At 41.7% G+C, this 20,606-nt stretch overlaps 2 protein-coding genes across 4 annotated transcripts; both read left to right on the top strand.

Moving 5' to 3' along the window:
* The first annotated feature begins 10,094 nt into the window (after window positions 1-10,094).
* UK114 (reactive intermediate imine deaminase A homolog UK114) lies at window positions 10,095-11,089 on the top strand. Its single transcript, XM_017074578.4, has 3 exons — window positions 10,095-10,254; window positions 10,336-10,565; window positions 10,907-11,089. Exons 1-3 carry the CDS (start codon window positions 10,190-10,192, stop codon window positions 11,026-11,028), a joined length of 417 nt encoding a protein of 138 aa, XP_016930067.2. The 5' UTR covers window positions 10,095-10,189; the 3' UTR covers window positions 11,029-11,089.
* A 2,227-nt stretch (window positions 11,090-13,316) lies between these two features.
* On the top strand, window positions 13,317-20,421 carry Cul3 (cullin 3). Of its 3 annotated transcripts, none has more exons than XM_017089456.4 (11): window positions 13,317-13,494; window positions 14,211-14,446; window positions 16,597-16,980; window positions 17,038-17,799; window positions 17,863-18,033; window positions 18,087-18,257; window positions 18,320-18,434; window positions 18,493-18,635; window positions 18,701-18,924; window positions 18,981-19,119; window positions 19,182-20,421. In XM_017089456.4, exons 2-11 carry the CDS (start codon window positions 14,387-14,389, stop codon window positions 19,332-19,334), a joined length of 2,322 nt encoding a protein of 773 aa, XP_016944945.1. In that variant the 5' UTR covers window positions 13,317-13,494; window positions 14,211-14,386; the 3' UTR covers window positions 19,335-20,421. The 3 variants fall into 3 exon arrangements, with proteins under 3 accessions (XP_016944945.1, XP_016944946.1, XP_016944943.2); XM_017089457.4 differs by having other exon boundaries at window positions 13,317-13,609; XM_017089454.4 differs by lacking the exons at window positions 13,317-13,494; window positions 14,211-14,446 and adding an exon at window positions 15,327-16,273.
* Window positions 20,422-20,606: the final 185 nt, after the last annotated feature.

The raw sequence follows: 20,606 nt of genomic DNA, 5'->3' as shown, positions 1-20,606 counted from the left end.
ATGATTTTTTAATTTTTTTTCATGATGAATTTACATGTGTTACAGAATATTTGTATTAAAAAAATTTTTTTTAAGCTTTTTCCATTTTTGTTTAGCAGAGCTACTTGATATACCATATAAAGGTAAGTGTAGATGGAAAAATGGCTTGTATTCTCAGATAAGAAGAATTATCAGGCGATGAGACTGTTGTGGTTTGCTATAAAACTCTTCAAATCATATAAATCCCTGCACTAATCTTGCTAGCAGTAAGTCTTTTAAAAATAGAAATATAATAGGGTTCTAATATTCTTGGTCTCCCCTATTTTTTGGCACAGCGTAGAACCCATAGTCATCCGCCGCCGTCATCATCATGTTGACTGGGGCATGATAAACGCAAGCTGGGCCCAGTGAGGAGGAGGCTCTGGCCGAACATGTGTTGCCTGTCGAAGATTCAGCCGGAACGCGACCCACAGTTTTGGCCAGGTCTACGAGTCTAAGACTACGAGTGCCTCTGAATGGCTGCTCTTTTTTGTCCGCTGTGAGCTGTGAGCCGCTCGGTGTTCGGTGTTCACTGGAACTGGCACAAAACCTTTCGGTGGCTCACATAAATTTTAAATATCCGCGAGAGATGCGCCAGCGAGTTGGCCTACCATATTTGGGCATACGGCCAATGCAGTTTTTAACCATTTTTATTGACCCAAGGGAGGCGAACCATCCAACCAGCCACCGGCTCATTAGTGGATTCGGGGGCACATCGGGGCGTATGAGTAATGCCCCGCAATTTGCACGCCTTGAAAGGATTAATTCGTTAACAATTTTTCGCCGCTGTAATATGCAAGACAAAACCAATAAATCTATTAATTAAGCCGACATTTGTTTAGCATCTGTTGCGATTTCCTTTTTGCTCTGCACAATTTGATAAATATGACCCGTTCAAGTCGAGAGTCTGGTCTCGGTTTCCGAAGTGGATTTGCTGAAATTTAAGACAGTGGGTGGTCCGGATTGGAAACGGTTTTTCGGCTGAATGAATCAACTGACAGTACAGTGAGGCGAAATAGATAAAGTCTGATATATTTGCAGGGAAATACTTGTATTGAACTTTAATGTAATGAAAAATAACTATATATTATGTATCTTTCTTGAATTCAATGATCAAATACATCACTTTTTAAAGACCTCTTTTTAACTATTATATCTTCGTTAGTTCCTAAGTATATAAGGATTTTCCTTTAGGAACTTCCCACTGTTCTGGGCACAATAAACCAATTGCCGAGAAGTAACAACCAACTTCTGCAACCGCGTGGTGTGTATAAATTTGCCAAATTAAAAAGCGACAGCGACGGCGGCTCCAAGAAGGTTTTTCTTTGGGGGGCAGCTGGGTGTTTTTGGGTGGTTTTGAGATCGAGAGTTGTGAGTTGTGAGTCGCGAGCCACCCACCGCCGCCCCCAGATGACGCAACAGGGAGCCCATAGCAGGCGTCTATAAATAAACCAACCGCCAGAGTAAATCAAAACAAGGCACGAACATGTGGCGCTTGCAGTTTTCCAGCCAGGATCAAGTGGGCCGACTGGGATTGGGTCTTGGATTGGGAATGGTATTGGTACTGGGATCTCGGGTGTGGTCGCCGCTGTGATATGTGCCCAGAATTGGATCGGATTTGGTGGATTTGTCATCCCCATCTGGGCCCATAAATTCGTTACGCATTTTCTTAGCCAGCCTGCCGAACAGTCGGCCAACCAACTTACACAATGCAGCCATAATGTTTCCAATACGGCTTTTGATCTGGCCCGTTGTCAACATCTTATTCCCATCCTGACATGATTGATTTTCCATGTTCCCGGCAAAGTGGAAGCCTCTCTGGGGTCAGTTGGGGACTTTCTAAAAAAATATTTCACTTGGCCTCTCGCACACTCATCAAAATTGCAATGGGCACTGAAAAAATCATATATATCTTCCTTTTTAATGGATTCTTTTTAAAAATCAAATTTTTAGACATCCATATTGTTATAAAAAAGTTGTATTATTTTCAAGAACCTACGAAGATATGTAGGTATATTAAAAATGATATCAAAATATAAAACATTGATTTTATGTTGCAATCTTTTAAGTGTGCGAAAAATGCGATGTATTTTTGTAAAACTGCGGCCAACAAAGGTTTTTGGCCATATTTGGTATTGAAATCCATATCCATTCACACCTCCCACACTGGGGCAGTAACCATTACATCAACATCAAATTCTGGTGGCAGTAAAAGTGCCTTAAAACGTTTGTAATTGAAATTTATTGGGCCGCAAGTGTTGCACAAATTATTTTGTTTGATATGGCCGAGGGATAGATCCCATATCCCATTCCAGATCGAAGATCCAAGAGGGTTTTGCCGCCATGGGGCAAGAATCGTCGCTTAGTGGAGCAATCAATCGACTATATATGGCTGGAAACTGGGGAAAACACTTAGCCAAGACGATTTCATTTGGCTTTATGGCCGACCAAAATCGGCCATGTGAGAAAACTGAGTGTGCGGAAAACTGAGGCAGCTGGGGAGAAGAATTGGGCTGGGAAAAAGTTATTAATATGGGTCGATTGCCCCGGGGCACCCGACTGCAGACTCTTCTAGCCGCCGCGGAGTTGGCTTCCAATTTTGGTAGCTTGATTTGTCACGATGCTTTTTTTCTGGTTTCCTTGCGGTTCGGCGGTTTTTTCTGTATTTTTTTTTTTTTGTTTTTCTGCCAGCCGGGAGAAGACAAACAAATTGGTCTGTAGTTGAAAATTGACAAGAATTTCGTGACTTTGTCACCTCTTTTTCCCTTTTTTCGAGGTTTTTTTGCAGCAGTCGAGGAGATCTTACAACGCCCTCGAAGGCAGCAGGAGCTTTCTTTCCTTGTGGCCTCCGCTCGTTAAGTGGCAGGCAGCGCGTGCGCATTAAAGTCGCTCCACCGGCTTCGAGTTGGGTTCCCTCTAGCCCCCTATAGCCCCCTGAATCCCCATCCCCATCCACAAAAAAAAGCCTGCGCCCCCGCCCCTGGAAATCACTTCATCATCGGACATCGGGCCATTCTAAAGTCAAAGCTGCGACTGAAAAACTTTTGTCAGATTTATTTTTCGGTTTCGTTGGTGTTTCTTTTTACTGCTGCTGGTGTTGTTGTTTCGGCCAAGTTGTATAGTGTACACTATTACCATACTCTGTGGTTAAGGGTCGATAAGTGATATTGGTTTACTGGATTTTTTGAAAAGGAATTTCTTAATTTATGTCAAAATAAAAATCTTTAATATCTTTGTTCTCCCAAAACAATTAAATTATGTTGAATACAAACCATAAAAATAGTATTTAAATAAAACTAGCTTTAAATAATCGTATAGGTGTATTATTATAATATTTTACTATGATTAATCAATTTTATTATTGTTGTAAAACGTTTATAACAATGATAAATAATGTAAAAGAAATTGAAAATTAAGCCCAATTGATTATATTCATTTTCCAGTTTCACACACAACTATAAAGTAATTTCCCTAGGTAGAGCATGAAAAGTTCTCCCTCAGAGACCACTATTTTCCTGCTTACTTCATTTGGTTTATTGTGATTTTTATTTCTTATCCCTTTCTTCGGTTCGTTGTTTTTTTGTGTGCTGGCTCTACCTGTAACCTTTTGCACTTGGTACCCTTTTTTCAATTTAATGAATTTTTTTGCCGTCGTTTTCTTTTTCTGCACCCAGTGACAGCTACAAGAGGCCTTTGGCCAACTCGAAGGCGGGAAGTCTGGGGATACTATGGGTATACTCTGGGGACAACTGCAGATGCATGTCGCCTTCGGGGCCTCGAGTTTCCTTTTATTTTCGGGTGTTATCAATCGGCCATCGGGGGGAGTTGGGCGGGAATATCATGACCAGGGACCGCAATTTCAGCAACAACTCCGGCAACGCCCTGAATACTCGCATCCATCCGGAATATGCATTTGTTCTGTCCTTCAACCGCGGCCCATTCAATTGTTTATGGTCAAGTTTATAACATTTTGGCAAGACTGCCAAATTGAGAAGAAGAGAACCAAATGCAAAGTTCGTGTCTGTTTGCCCAGTGACACCACCTCCGAACAATGCGAATAAAGTTGGTATTATTTCTGCTGCTTTGGCACTGGAAAAAATATAGAAGCTAAAAGGTAATGCCGTAAAATTATAAAAAAAGAGTTGTGAATTTTTAGATATTTAAGACAGAGCTTTAAGAATAGTTCTGCCAGTTTTCTGCCGCCACACATAAGCTAGAAACCAAATATATCTATTCCAAAAAAATCGAATCTCATTTTTAAGCATTGCCTATAGTTTTCCTAATCTTTCCTCAGTGTATCTGCTTATTCCCGCCAAGTAGGCCAAAAGCAGCACCGCCCTCCACCCACCGCGGCCAATATGAGTTGACATTAGGGAGAACATGGCCAAGAGGAGCAACTGGAGAACTGGCGACTCGCATCCCATGGACCCATGGACCCATCGACATCGACGCCATCGCCATCGCCATCGCCCTAGACTGACCTCGTTGTACCTTGTTGGTTATTGTGGTTGTTGCCTGGTTGAATGTTTGTTGCTGGCCAATTTGCTGCAATTGCATTTCCCAGTTGGAAACTGCAGAAACAACTCCAAGTGTGCCACTTTGCCCGCCGAGATCATGTCGAGGCCAAAGGCAAAGTGGGTGAAAACCCAGAAAAATGGCAAAATAAGTCAATATTTGTGTTGGAAAATATGATCGATTTGGGTCATGTGATGCAATCTCATGGGCTGTGGTACGAGGTACTAAGACTAATGGCTTTGGCCAGGTGGGTCACACGTGATGTGGCTAGTTTTGGGAGCAAATATTTTCATCGGGACTTCAAATGTTTTCTTATATCTAGGGCACAGATGAAAAAATGTAGGTATACATATGGCCAATTTTTTTCTTAAAAACAAGTTCAAATAAAATACTTTAAAAAAAGTGCTGTCTATACCCCTTTTAAAGCTCGACCCATACGAATCCGTTTAAAATTCTTGAAAAATTGAGCCAACCATTAACATCTTTTGCAGATTTCATATCTCGCACGCGTCTCCCTCTTATTCCAGCCCCAATAATATTTTTTTAGCCACTCCGCCTTTGAGCAAACAACGATCAATAAGGCAGCTGCCACGCCCCTCTTTACGTATATGAATATGTGTCTGCCACAAATTTGCCCCTGCCAATAATTCAATTAGGTAGCAAGGGGGATTTGGGCAGGGAAGCATTTATTTCACAATTGGCGCACATTAATCAATGGGGCATGATCTTCGGGGTGGGGCCAAGTGCCACAACAAGTACCTAGTGCCCAGTACCTGGACTAAGGAGCTCCTCCGGGTGGCTGCAATTAAAACTAGATTAATAATTCGCCTCCTTCTGTGGGCTTCGAGGAGCAGCTCAGGTGTAGACAACGTTGTCGATGTCGTTGTCATCCTCACTTTCCTAGCCTTTAAAGGGGGCCATACGGACGGGATATAAAGCGACTCGAATTACCCACGGGTAATGTGGGGGACGGGACTAGCCCACTTTAATTGCACATTTCATACTTGTTAATTTTTCAATTTTCCTGCCCACCGACTGCGACGTTGAGCGGTTGACCACTTGCCAAATGTCGAATGCTGGATACTGGATGTTGGATGCTGGATGCTGGATGCCGAATGCGAATGTTGAATGTCCGGTGCCGAATGCTGGATGCTGAACGTTCGTTTGTCATCGAGCCGGGGAGACTCAAGACTCAAGACTTAGACTTGAGACCCGATGGACCCCTTGGACCACACAGACGCCGCTCCAACTGGGTTGGGGTGCACCAGGGAAAATTTCACCTACAATATTACAATAGGTTTTCTAATAAAATAAGATCAACGTTAATTTTTGTTATAGGTTCTACATCTTTTATTATTAAAAATCACTTTAGGTAATGTGGAGTAATATATTTTTTAAAAACAATTTAATTATGATGAGACCCTAAGCATAGGGTTAACAGTAAATATCGAAAGACATCGCAGATACATGGATAGATCTTTAAAATCTTAAGTGCGGAATCCCTTCACAGATCGTAACATTTTGAATATTTTTAATTCGAAAAACAAGTGTAAGTTATTTAAATTAATTTATATATTTTACTCTACTTTATTACATTTTTTGTACTTGAATATCTCACATCCCATTTGAAAGTTGGGCTTTTCAAATGGTAATATAGGTCCACTAAATCTAAAATATCTACATAAAGTTAATTATGAAACTTAGTTAATTTTGTAGGGTTATTAATAGTAATAAATGGAACTTTCTTTTCAGTGCACCTGCTCCCGTGGCGGCTGCTGCTCCCAATCGATACAGGTGGACATGCGACTGACCCACCTCGACGCTCAGCGGGCGGTGCAGCTGCTGCAACTGTGGGGGCGCCAGTCCTAGCCCCACCCACTGAACCCCACCCCCTCTTCTCCTCCTCGGAAACGCTTTTCACTGCATTTGGAGCAAATTAATTGCCAGCGATTAAATTTCAAATTTTCCATGCAAGCCCAAAGCCACTCAAGCCAAAGCCCGAAATCCCATTCGCTTCCGTGCGGCGGGTTTTGCGTGAGTTGGACTCCCAACTCCACTGGCCTCCTCCCTTCCGTCGAAGTTATAAAGTGAAAATCATTAGTTTTCATTTGTGGCGTTTAGGGCGTGTGCCGTGGATCGGGATCGTGCAGCTATTTTGCATTGCAAATTAACAAAAATAAAGCAGGCACACACACACACTAAAAGTGCAATTTTCACTTGCGCGACCGTAACATTTTCCTGAGCATCGTTTTGGCAGTTGCATGTCAACTGCAACTCCGTTTTCCATATCCTGTGGAGTTTTGCTGTGGATCGAGTGAAAATAGAGGCGGAATCCGGGGCGGAGTTGGGTCGGCGGTAATTAAAGCCAGTCGAGAGTTACCCCTGACAGATATTCCATCGTGGGCGTTGTGGATATGAGAGGTTCGACTGCCCAAAAAAGCAATAGAAAGGTAGCAATGGGGCTGGGAAATTCACAAGTAATAGCATTCACATAAAGCATAATTTATGTCTTGGTTTATTAGTGTATTTATTAGCACTACATTTGAATATAAACATAAAAAATATCAGCAAAATTTATAGTTGGGTGCAGGAGGAAATATAGGAAAGCAAAACTTTATTTCAATTCTTTGTTTACAGAAAACATTTAACTTTTATGCTCACATTTATCAAAACTTAAAATAAATCAGGCTTAAGTCAAATCAATAACAGGTGCACTTACACTAAAACTTTGTGGAAAACTTTCACCAAACATGCCTTCGTTTTATATTTAGACCACAAAACCCCAGTGCCAGAAATAAGTTACAGCCTATATATCTCATCTACGGGGCCCTTACAATTATACCGCTAATTGCTAGGTGCGTTTCTTCACGGATCGTCCTTGAAGTTCGATCGATTCGATTAGGTCCACCCCATTTTGGATAAACGGCTTCCATTCTATTTCTGAGAAATTGAGTGGCCCAACATCGTGTTTCGGATTAGTCGCATCAATAGTGCCATAAACATAAATCTAGGGGTTAATGGGCAGGGAGGTGGACCTAGACAGCTTGGCTACCAGTTGGCGGAGCTCCTCCTGCTCACGTTGAAGTCGCAGCCCGGCAATTACGCAGCAAATTAAAATCAAATAACTTAGCATGAAAATCGAGCAAGCCATAAAAATCACATGCAAATTATAGAGTATCCAATAACCAGACCGGCAAGTGGCAGTAGCCGCAGCTCCTTGGCCGTCTGAGAAATTGTTGTAATTTGCGCCACGGAGAGACCTGTCCCAGCATCGCTTTTAGCCAGCGGCGCTCCAATAAAGCCTTAAACAAATGAAGTTATTTGAGCCAACAAAAAATGGCAGCCACAAAATGATGGGGAGCCATCCCATCCCCAGGAGTATGTCAAGCGGAAAGGGAAAGTTGGTTGGGTCGGAGGATCTTTCATATTCAGGTGCGGTTCGGTATTTTGAATGCAAGAAATGGTAGCTTTTAGCTTATCTTATCGTAATTAAAGTATACACAAAAATTATAGTCTTACTGAAACACCTAATATTATAAACTACTTGATTTATAGAGTAGTATACAAATGCGGGTTTCTGTCACTACGTAAAATATGATAATAGTTTATTTAGTTTGACTTTTTAAAACAAAACCATGTTTTTTGAAAGTTCATCAACCCCAAACAACTTGGTTATCTCTTAGCACTGTAACCTTACCCCTCTGAAATAATAAATCCGCACCTGTTGGCAATCACATCGACATGGGCACAATCATGGGATTGGGGGCTTTAGCAACTCCTTCAACAAGTGCCATAAACATTGAAGAGCCAGCAACTTGTTCCCATATCTCCGGTGTTCTGGGATCCTTAAGGGTTCGAGATCGGTCTTGCAATCTGGTTCTGGTCCGGCCCTTTCTTAATGCACACCTTGGCAGTGCTGCAACTCAGAGGCAATTTGTTATTTGCCGAATAATTATATGGCATCTTCTCGTTGCCGTTTGGCTTATTTAGAGCTTTATTTATTAAAGCATTTAATGTAAAATTGTTTGCCCAGGCCAGAGGCCATCATTAAACAAAGTAAATTGTGTGTATAAATCAATATCGGGCTGCGGCTAATTAATATCAATGTTGATTTTCTTGACTCGAAAAAACCTCGAATAAAATGCCTGCAACACCCACGAAGATGCCCCTTGTGAAATTGCTTTTCCTGCGATTTTGGAACTTGCATATTTTATGCACATAAAGTGGATCATAAAGTAATTAATGCACTAAAATGCGACATCAAAATGCTTCGGGCAGAGGAGGCCGAAAGAAATTTCTTTCAGCTTTTCGTTGCAGCTTCGTGGGTTGCCTGCACCACCGGCAATACACTCGAAAAGAATCTTTAGTTCAAGATCATATTTATTGAGGAAAAATAATAAGGAAAAAGGCTCTGTAAGAAGTTTTTTTTGTTTATTATGCATTTATTATATGGTTTTCTGTATCAGTTATTGTAATGAATTTAAAGGATATCATATCTTTTTGATAATTTTTAGTTAGGTAAAACCTATTATTGTTGGTATCAAAGGCTTAAGAAATCTTATATTAAACTACTTAGAAACATAAATGGTCACCCTTACATTTTTTTTATCTATAGAAAAGGTTTTACAACATTTCTTCCAGTGATTTAACCACAGAAACAACAAAGCGTCTGCAATCAATCTTTAGGCGGCGTTTTGCTGGGCGTGTTCTCTTTGCTCTGAGGTTGCACCTACGCTGGATGCAGTTGGGTGCAGCACTCAGTCCGGGATTAAGACCCTTTGCCACATTTCAGGATCCCGCATCTTCTTCACATAATTACAGAGTGTTCTCCTCTTTTTTCGGTATTTTTTGGCATGCGTAAAGATTCTGAAACGGGAACTCGGCGGCCGGGCTTTCTTTTTACCTTTTTGGCCCGTCTGACAGCGACTGACAGACAGCAATTGCCAAATAATAAATAATTAGTCGGGGCGGCCCAGATGGGCGTGGCTAAGTGACATGGCATGCATTTTTCATGGCGTTAAATCAAATATCGGCTGGCCAAAAAAGTCCGCCAGCTAGAGAAAGCGGGTGCGACCCAAATTTCCGGAGATCGGGAATTATTAATTCCACAGAAAAAATGTTAATTAAGATATTAAAGCAGCTGAGTTAACTTAATTTATCAATATTACCGTCAGGTTTCACATGAATAATGGTGGCATTCAGGTTTATATTATTTTATCATTTCCTTTAAAAAATTAATTTTATTTTAAGTGTTCCTTAAAAACTTACAATAACGAATGACGAGTATATAAATCTTGTTGTAAAGAGCTTTCCACTAAGACTCAAAATTACATCGTTAAATTAAATTATATTTTACTAAATAAATATAATTTCTTATGAAGTGTGAAAATTTTATAAGACAATACATTTTTAACAGAATAAATACCATATTTTGTTTACCGTCCTAACATTATAATAACAGATCCATGAGACAGCTGTTCAGCAAAACAGCTGAGAGCACCTGTTTGCGCGGGAGAAAAAAGCGAATGAGCTTGTCGAAAGAAAAAGCTGATAAGAAAAGCCACTTGTTGAACGAAAAATAAAGCTTTCGATCAGTTCACTTTTAGCAGCTGCACTTGTCTTGACGTTTTGCCACTATATAGTATCCCAGATCAAAATGTCGACGATTGTGAGGAAACTTATCAGCACAGTAAATGCAGCCAAGCCGGTGGCTCCCTACAAGTAAGTATATTATATATAAAACCACAACCACCAACTTTTCTCATATATTTACATATATGTTATTGGTATTATATTATATAGTCAAGCTGTGGTTGCTGACCGCACTGTCTATGTGTCTGGATGTCTGGGTCTGGACAAGGACACCATGCAGTTGGTTCCCGGAGGACCAACTGAGCAAACGGAAAAGGCCCTGGAAAATCTCCAGGCTGTTCTCAAGGCAGCTGATTCTGGAGTGGACAAAGTGGTGAAGAACACTGTCTTCTTGAAGGATCTCAACGATTTCGGGGCCGTCAATGAGGTCTACAAGAAGGGTGAGTTCTCATAAATATTGAAGTATATATTGAAAATGAATCATTAACTTAATTTAATTTACGTAAACTGTATTAAATGTTTTATTGTCACTTCGTTACCTATAAAAAATGTTCAGGTCTTATTTTTTAATAATGCCTTACCACTAATTTTGGTTATATAGCAATACCTACTGTATACCGGCCTTTTGATCGATGTCGCCTGATAAGGCAATCGGCATCGTTAGCGTCTTATCGCCCCGTTTATTGTTTACTATAAACACTTTATGACAGCGATTCCCATATTATTTTTGTTCTTTCAAAAATAAACTGTATGCTTTATGTTTGCTTATCTGCCGTTTCAGTGTTCAATAAGGATTTCCCGGCCCGCAGTTGTTTCCAGGTGGCCAAGTTACCCATGGACGCTCTGGTGGAGATCGAGTGCATCGCCTTGACCGGATCCGTCGAAACCAAAACCGTGCAATAGCAACTAAAGCCCAGTAAACTGTGAAAAAACATTAAATAAAACTTTGTTACAAATTGAAAAATATACTTTTTTCTATCAGGCACAAATAAATATTTACAATTTCGAAAGAAATAATCATAAAGAATGTTTTATGATATATAATCCAATTATTAATAAGTAAAAAATAGTTAACGTGCTGGAAGCGCAGTAAAAACCAAATGAAGTCATAAAAGCAACATTTGTTGCCCGGCGTTATGTAAACGGCAACTAGCAACATGCAACATGCAACGTGCAACAGGCAACGGACAACACACTTTGCATTTAAACCTTATATAGTTTACAATTTAGCGTGCGGCAATTTATCTTTGTTGTTGCAGCGGCTGCTGTGCGCCTTTTGTATTATATTTCATCAAATGTTGCTGCATAAATCACTGGCAGCAGCAACTGCAGCAGCAGCAGCAACAGTTGCAAGAGCAGCATGTTGCTAACGGTAGCCCGCTTAGACAAAGCGTTTATTTCACATTCAAATTTAAAAGTTATTCATAATGCCGACGTTGAGCTGTTGTTGCTGTTGTTGGAAATGATGGCTAGACAGAAAGAAATATTTATATTTTTTATATTGTTTTTAATTTTTAAAAAAATACGTAATGAATTTTACTTTTCGTTATAAGAAGCCTAAAAGGACCATAAGATATCATCATACTTTAAAAACATTTAGTCGAAAATGACACAGAAATTACTTGAATATTAAAACCGCTTGAAAAGGTGTCTTAAAGTATGCAACAATATACTTTGAATCCGAGCGTCTGATGAATTCATTTCGTAAAGCTACTTACAATTTTTCCTTGCATACTTCTAGACATCTTTATAAGGTATCTAAAAATCATAGTTATTTCTGTGGCACATTTTATAATAAAGGATATATAGTATTTAATTTTGCATCCCAATTTTCCTCTATGTATGCTCCATATTGATGCGGCTGCCTTTCAGGCTCTTTTCGCCTTTTACGGACCCCGACTCCCGGACTCGTGTTTTGTCTAGCATTTGTTTTGATTTTTATTTAAATTTCAGTGAATTTGTCTGCACTCGGCTGCCTTTGGGATGATTTATTGTCCTTGTTGCAGCGAGTGCCTGGTGTGAATATGAGTGGTTGCGATGCGGCACGATTATATGGTGCTTATAATGGTTATGTGGTCGCGACTATTTCCCCAAACCGACTGGCTAACCATTCATTTTTCAGCAGCAACTTTGTGATATTGTTGCACCCGCAGAGTGCAACATCCATGTTGATGTGCCCCATAGTGTAATTAATTCGCGGCGCATCCGCCAAACAGACAGTCGTGCATAAATGGTAATAAATACGCCTGGATTGACGACAACGGACGAACACCTACGCAGAAGGGAACTTGAAGTGCGACTAATTAATTTCGACGCACGACAAATGAAGCCGAAAAGGGACCCGATCCTCTGGAGCGGTGAAAGTGCGCATAATTTACACGCACGGGCTTGGGGTTTATGCCCAAATTAAACTCACAATTCTGTTGTACATTTTTACCAATTTGCTTATCAGCCAAGGTAGTGGGTCTCGTTCGGCCAATTAAGAAAGCCGCATGCGGTAGCCAACGCTGGATATCCGTTTACATCTGTTTTTTGGCCAGTTGCAAGTTGTCATAATTAAAATATTATCCGGATTGCGAGGCCTTGCCGCAAGGTAATTAGTTGTTAAACTGAGCTTTCACTTGCTGGCAATCAAAAAGGTGTTTTTGATTGCTAAAATCTGATAAGATATAGCTTATCTTATCTTAAAAAGTAATAATATAATAATACTTTAAAAAATATTTTAACTCGTCCTTATCTTTACAGAATCTTAAGTTGTTACTCAGAAAAAAATTGTTACAGATAATGCTGCAGTATAATGATATTAAACCAGTTAATATTATTTGCTTAAGAAAAATACCTAACCAATAACAATATTTGAATTTCGCGCCTTTCTTACAGTATTGCCTACTTTTAGGGATGACATTTAACAAGACTGCCATTCACACAACGCTAATAGAATCTTGCAGCACTGTCAGCTAGTGATGGGCAAAGTGTAAATTATATAAATATTCATTTTTAAACAAAAAAACTCAAATATGGTGATATATTCACTGTTAACTAATTAAATTTTTTTATAAAGATACATTTGTGCAATTAAAATTAGCGTTTAATACAGGCCAAGCAGAAGAAATGGAACTATCGGTAAAACAAGCCAGATCTATCGATAGGCATCGCCATTCGCCGCGGGGAGCAACAACAAAACAACGACTATCGCCCATCCCTATTACGAACTACAATCAATATGCAATGCAAGTAAAAGTAGAAAACAGCAACAAATCGAGCAAAATAGAAGCAGTGACAATATTAGTGCATTAGCGCCAGTGAATTACATTTTTAGACAGTGAAAATTGTTGAAAATCACCGTGGAAAGCCGCTTGGAAAGGCCAGGTACAAAAACATACACACACAAGTGCGGAACAGAGAGACGGGCAGCCACACTCACACGCACGCACCCACACACATGTAGCCCGTCTTTTCCATGACAAAGTGAAATAGAAGAAACGTAAGGAAAATAAAGAAAGCAACAAATTGAAAAATAAAAGTATTGGAGTGCTAACGTCTGGCATTTGCAGAGGCCCATTTGGGATATACATTTATCGGTCATCGGTCGGGCGTGCGTGTAAAACAACGGTTCTTGTATTAATTGCACGTATATGTACATAACAATTATATTGTCGCCGTGTGAGTTTTTTTTCACCGTTTCTTTTACGCGGAGAGATCGGCTGGGCCAGCGAATATATACCCCGATATAAGTGCATATTTCCCGATATCTGCACACAGGCGGCCACAAAGGAAGTGACGGCGCATTTAAGCGATCGGGATTGCCGCCCCCGGGATCCCGGGACATTCGCAATTGCGAACTATTCGCGAATAAAAACCGCCGCCGCTTCCCCAAATAGACATACATACACAAGCATATGTATGTTTGTTTGTGTGTATATACATCGCGCTTGACACCCTAACATTTGCGTGGAATGTTTGCATAAATACAATAAAAAGAAAAGTAGAGAACTTATCTTGGGGCCACCCTACTCGGATAATCCTATAAACAACCCAAGGAAATTGTGCTGCAACTAATCCCCTAACCATTCCTTATCTTCTAGGATTGCCTGAATAACCATAGGAATTGTGCTCTCGTCTTGGGGAACATTGTTTACGTACGAGGAGAGAAGGTTCCGCCATCGGAAAAGTCGGAAAAGCACCTGCTTTTCCTGCAGCTCCCTGCTCCGGAGTCCGGACCGCCAATACAGTGGAGGAGCAGTGCCGACGCTTGCAAAGCATGAATCTACGGGGAAATCCTCCCAAGAAGGAGGGCAAAATGCGTATACGCGCCTTTCCGGTAAGAACCTCAAAGGGAATTACGGGAATCCCCAAAAAACTAGTTTTATAAAGTCTTTAGACCGATAACTCATGGATAACTATTAAAATATACCATAAAATCACTAAAAAGTGTTAAAAACTTCGTGTATTAGTTGTTCGTATTGATATAAGACTATTCTTTTTATTAGTTCAAAAAATGTAATGGGTACCAATAATAAGAATGTATATATAAGTATTCCCGTTAATTACATAAAATAGTATTGATGTTCGGTAAAAACCGTCCCTTTCCTAAAATCTATAACTGTATTACAACAAAAATGTACTAAACGTAAAGGTCAGTTTTATGGAGTGAGTGACTTTATTTTATTTTTGGAATTAGGGGCTTGAGTTCTTGCAGCTCGACTTGATTGTATATACGGCTAGGGTTTGAGAGTAAGCTATTTTTAAGCTTTGATAGCAGCAAACATTTCAACTTGTAATCTCTTAAGTGTTTTGCGTTACATTCCATAGTCCTAATCGCATTTGTGAAAGTATTAAAAAACCTAACAAACATTAAATAACGATTCAGTTGCTTTGCAGTTCTACAACTTTGACTTTAGATGACAGTTTAAGTATTACCTGAAAAATCTGTCGATCGCAGCGTGAACATGCAAAATTTTCCGATAAGATAGTTGCGAGGACTGCCGCGTATTTTGCACTCTAGAGGTTTGCAAAACCCAGTAAATGTTTATTCAGTCTTCAAGGGTTTCACCCCTTACCAGACCCCAAACTTCTCATGAAAAAATGTCAGGCGACAAGAAAAGCAAACCAAAAAAAATTCAGAACAAATAAAAACATCAAAACACTTGACCGGGGACAGGGGAATTTTCAAACACATTTTAGTTTTTAAGTTACAACGAATTCAAACGTACTTTTCGAGAAATTATAGTTCCCCAACAGCACACACGAAAAGTCTGTGAACACCTGTATGTGGAGAGCAGGGTGAAGGGCGAGACCCGAAACGCGAGTAGAACTCTGGCCGGAGTAAGGAGCACAGAGGAGGAGGAGGAGCAGCGGACGAGGAGCACCGCGCGGCGGATGTGGCAAAGAAGCCGTCACCATTAAGTCGTCAAATCAAAGTCGGTCCCGCAAGGCACCGGCCTCAGCAGCGGGCCATCGTACAGCCCGTCGCTCTCTGGGTGCCAGCGAGGATCAGAGGAGCCACCACCGGGACAGGACGGGTGAGCTGGACCAGCGTAGCCATCTCATGCACGGCCGCGATCCCCGCCAGCAGCAGCCGGAGCCACTGAACAACCTCAACGCCAATGGCCGCTACCACAACCGCATGGTGGCCGGCTCCAACAACTTCAATGGCGCAAACGTGGGCAATTCGGACGCTGGTGTGGCCATCCGGGTGGCCAGGCAAACGGTTCTTGGGCAGCAACAGGCGCGCAACTTGAACATCAATGTGCCCACCGTCTCCTCGGCGCAGCAGCAGCAGTCCCAGCATCGTTTGTCCTCGCAGGGATTGAATGCTGCCCAACGGCGTGCGTTCTTCCTTGCCAGTGGATCTGGACGAGTGCGGACGGATAACAGAACTACCACTACTGCGTCTACTGCTCACCCGTCCACGTCCACGTCCACGCACATGGCCATGCCAACCCCAACGGCCATTCCCACGCCAGCTCCAGTTCCTGCCGCTCCCGCTGCCGTCAAGACTACACCTAATGCTACCCCCACCGCTCCACAAACCTCCGCTCCACAAACCGCCGCTCCAGTGATCGCCGAAAGTTCGGGAGCGCGGATCAAAGAAATCGGACGGAAGTATCCGCTTTGGCTGCCCGAGTACAAGCGGAGGGCCTTTAATGTTAGCCTACTTCTTTAACAAAGCCAAACAGGGTCTTAAACCATTAGTCGAATTCTGCAAAAAGCTTTCAATTCGCATTTCAATTCATATTTCAATTAACATTAACGATAAAAAAATAGGTAACAGTTGCAGATATTGTAGAATTAAAAAACCGGTTATGTTATAGAGACTTTGAAATAGAGAAAGTTTGAAATGCGATGCCGGTATCAATGTCGTAAGATTAGAGACTAGGAAACACTCAGATTACCGATATTTACTTTCGGTTTTAATCCCTGAATCCAACTATTTCCCTATATTATCTAATAAACATTATATTTTTCCAGGCCTCCATGGACGAGAAGTACGTGGAGACCATTTGGGCCAGTTTGAAGAATGCTATCCAGGAGATACAGAAGAAGAACAACTCTGGGCTGTCGTTTGAGCAGCTCTACCGGAACGCATACAATATGGTGCTGCACAAGCACGGCAACAGGCTGTACTACGGCCTGCGGGAGGTCGTCTCTGAGCACCTGGAGCACAAGGTGCGGGCGGACGTGTTGGAGGCGCTGCACAGCAACTTTCTGCCCAAACTAAACCAGGCCTGGACGGACCACCAGACTTCCATGGTGATGATACGCGACATACTCATGTACATGGACAGGGTCTATGTGCAGCAGCGTGAGGTGGACAACGTATACAATCTGGGATTGATTTTGTTCAGGGATCAGGTAAGGAAAACATTTTGTTTTTAATTGTTTATGTTTTAAACCTATCTTATCTACCAGGTGGTCCGCTACTCGGAAATCCAAAAGGCACTGCGGGAAAAGTTGCTGGGCATGGTGATGGAAGAGCGACACGGCGAGGCCATAAACCATTTGGCCATAAAGAATGCGTGCAGCATGCTGATCACACTGGGTATCAACTCGCGCACTGTCTACGAGGAGGACTTCGAGAAGCCATTCCTTGCCCAATCTGCGGCGTTTTATAAATTCGAGTCGCAGAACTTTCTTGCCGAGAACAACGCTGGCGTTTACATCAAGAAAGTGGAGGCGCGCATCACGGAGGAATCCTCCCGGGCAGCGCTCTATCTGGACAAGGACACGGAGCCGCGCATTGTGCGCGTGGTCGAGGAGGAGCTGATCAAGAAGCACATGCGCCCCATTGTCGAAATGGAAAACTCGGGCGTGGTATACATGATCAAGAACTCAAAGACCGAGGACCTGGCCTGCACATACAAGCTCTTCTCGCGCCTGAAGGAGGAGGGCCTCAAGGTGATAGCGGACACCATGTCGGCATATCTGCGCGAGCAGGGACGCATGTTGGTCAAGGAGGAGGAAAACGGCAACACGAATCCCATCACATTCGTTCAGAACTTGCTGGATCTCAAGGATCGCTTCGACCAGTTTCTGGTGCACTCGTTCGCGAACGATCGCATCTTCAAGAACGTCATCTCGTCCGATTTTGAGCACTTCTTGAATCTAAACAACAAATCGCCGGAGTATCTTTCGCTATTCATCGATGACAAGCTCAAGAAGGGCGGCAAGGGAGTGAGTGTTCCATTACCATAATCTTGGTGACATGTATAAATGTTTTTCCTTGTTCTTTCACAGATGAGCGAGCAGGAAATCGAGTCCATCTTGGATAAGACAATGGTGCTCTTCCGTTTTCTATTGGAGAAAGATGTCTTTGAGCGCTATTACAAGACGCATTTAGCCAAGAGATTGCTGCTAAACAAATCAGTCTCTGATGATTTCGAGAAGAACATGATATCCAAACTAAAGGTCGGTTAAATATCTTGCACCTCAGCAAGTATTATAATTTGTTGTCCCTACAGACTGAATGCGGCTGTCAATTCACCTCGAAGCTCGAGGGCATGTTTAAAGACATGTCAGTCTCCAATACGATCATGGATGAGTTTAAGAACTATGTAAATAATAACAATTTATCCCTGGGCGGTGTGGAATTAACGGTACGCATACTAACCACTGGCTTCTGGCCCACACAGGTAAGTTTGAAAAGTCTTGTTAGAGTCGAAACTCGGTGAACTGTATTGAATTCCCCCAACAGACAGCAACTCCCAACTGCAATATACCCGCCGCACCTCGCGAAGCCTTCGACATTTTCAAGAACTTCTATCTAAACAAGCACTCAGGACGTCAGCTGACGTTACAGCCACAAATGGGTATGATTAAGATACATTTCTATTAGATACCTGTACTTAAAATGATTTATTTCGTTAGGAACCGCCTATATCAATGCTGTGTTTTATGGCCGCAAAGCAGCCGAAAGTGAAAAGGACAAGGATGCACCCAGCTCCAGTTCAAACGGATGCGCAGTGCCCACCACCACGCGCAAGCACATTCTGCAAGTGTCCACTTACCAGGTGAGTTTTAATGGGTCTACATATATCATAAACACATTAAACATATATTTACCATCCCAAAACAGATGTGCGTGCTGCTTCTATTCAACAACCGCGACGTGCTCACCTATGATGACATTCACCAGGAGACGGACATACCGGAACGGGAGCTTGTCCGAGCTCTGCAATCGCTGTCCATGGGCAAACCCGCTCAGCGCTTGCTGGTGCGGAATTCCAAGACGAAAACCAAGGAAATTGAGCCCTCGGATGAGTTTTATGTGAACGACGCCTTTGTCTCCAAGTTCCACAGGTGAGAAATAACTGCCAACTAAGATGGAGCTGTTACTTAAATCGGTATTAAATCAGGGTGAAGATCCAGACGGTGGCCGCCAAGGGCGAATCGGAGCCGGAGCGCAAGGAGACGCGCGGCAAGGTCGACGAAGATCGCAAGCACGAGATCGAGGCGGCCATTGTGCGCATCATGAAGGCGCGCAAGCGCATGGCTGTGAGTATTATATATTGTGTGCTATTATCAGATAACTTACTTAATCATTTTTTATTTTCCAGCACAACTTGCTAGTGTCGGACGTGACGTCGCAGCTGAAGTCGCGCTTCTTGCCCTCGCCCGTGTTTATCAAGAAGCGCATTGAGGGCCTCATCGAGCGCGAGTATCTGCAACGATCGCCCGAGGATCGCAAGGTCTATAACTACTTGGCCTAAGCGACCCAGGCAGAGCAGCAAGAGCAACAAGCATCTTGTGCAGGATCCGGATCACACTCATCTTCAAATCGCCAGGGCTAGTACACTGAACAAGAAATCCGCAGCTCCGACGGCAGGCGCGCTGAGCTAAGCACACGAGGAGCATTGATATTTTTGACCACGATTATAGATGACCGCCAGCCAATAGCCCGAAAGCATAAATATATCAATTAGTGCGCCCCGAATTGTGAAATTTCGTTTCGCAACCCCTTTTGTAAGCCTGACATTCAAAATTGATCAGTTAAAAATGCTATTACATAAGGCACACACCACCACCATACTTATTATCCCTCTAATATATTACTTGATATTCTCTAACTACTGTTTACGGTCATTTCTTTGCGCATAACAAGTGTATAGCAGTAAGCCCAAACCCAAGTCACACACACCCGCACCTCCCATTCAGAGCCACACCCACACCACATCCACCCACAAGATTCGTACGTAAAGCCAGATAAGAGAAATAATGCATAATGCAAGCCCTAATTGTAAGCAGCTGAGTAAAGGTAAAGAGAAGCAACAACAGAAATCTAAGCAAAAGGAATATTAATAACTATAAATATAGCTAAAGTAATAAATTTATAAATGAATTATTAATTTTAGTGAGCGTTTGATGTACATTTATACGTCTGACCCGAATCCAGATCCTAATCCCTCTGCTAAAAACATTCAAGCCACGTTTTGAGATTCATGTGAACAGAACTTAAAGATCGCAATGATTATTCCTATCTTTACTTTTGTGTGCGCCCAAAGCAAGTGTTTAACGTGAAGTGATTATGATTACGATAATCTGTATGAAAGTTGTTTTATCTATTAGTTGATATGTGGAATCGATTCCAAGTATATAGGCAACAGTTCTGTAATGGATTTGAGTTAAGTAGGACACAAAGAATTCATTTTGAATAACACACGAAAAACAATTTAACGCCGAACAAACAAAACGCATGAAAATCGGAAGCAAACGCGATCTGAAAATTGTAAATACATTTTTGTTCTTACGTATGAAAAATCGATATAAATAAAACGTATAATGAGCGTTAACATTTAACACAGTTGTTGTCTATCTTTTAAAAAGGATTTTAAAACAATTTCAATGGAATGCTTTTATTCGCCTGTAAAATAAAACTAATTTGGTAACATTTTTTATCCACAAAAAATATTGTTTTCAATTGGTGTCTAAACTATATGACTAAAAATGGGATAAAGTATAATTATAGTACTGAAAGATACATT

This window comes from Drosophila suzukii, chromosome 2L (assembly GCF_043229965.1).
Source record: "Drosophila suzukii chromosome 2L, CBGP_Dsuzu_IsoJpt1.0, whole genome shotgun sequence".
Lineage (NCBI taxonomy): Eukaryota > Metazoa > Arthropoda > Insecta > Diptera > Drosophilidae > Drosophila > Drosophila suzukii.
Note: the sequence above shows the minus strand (reverse complement) of the source record. Positions and strands in the feature narration are given on the sequence as shown.

Bases quoted from the DNA above. Each gene is read 5' to 3' on its own strand.
- UK114 (XM_017074578.4), top strand. From the start codon at position 10,190: ATGTCGACGATTGTGAGGAAACTTATCAGCACAGTAAATGCAGCCAAG. The intron at 10,255-10,335 runs GTAAGTATATTA...TATATTATATAG, and splicing joins AAGCCGGTGGCTCCCTACAA to TCAAGCTGTGGTTGCTGACC. The intron at 10,566-10,906 runs GTGAGTTCTCAT...CTGCCGTTTCAG, and splicing joins CAATGAGGTCTACAAGAAGG to TGTTCAATAAGGATTTCCCG.
- Cul3 (XM_017089454.4), top strand. From the start codon at position 15,674: ATGCACGGCCGCGATCCCCGCCAGCAGCAGCCGGAGCCACTGAACAAC. The intron at 17,800-17,862 runs GTGAGTGTTCCA...GTTCTTTCACAG, and splicing joins TCAAGAAGGGCGGCAAGGGA to ATGAGCGAGCAGGAAATCGA. The intron at 18,435-18,492 runs GTATGATTAAGA...TTATTTCGTTAG, and splicing joins GACGTTACAGCCACAAATGG to GAACCGCCTATATCAATGCT.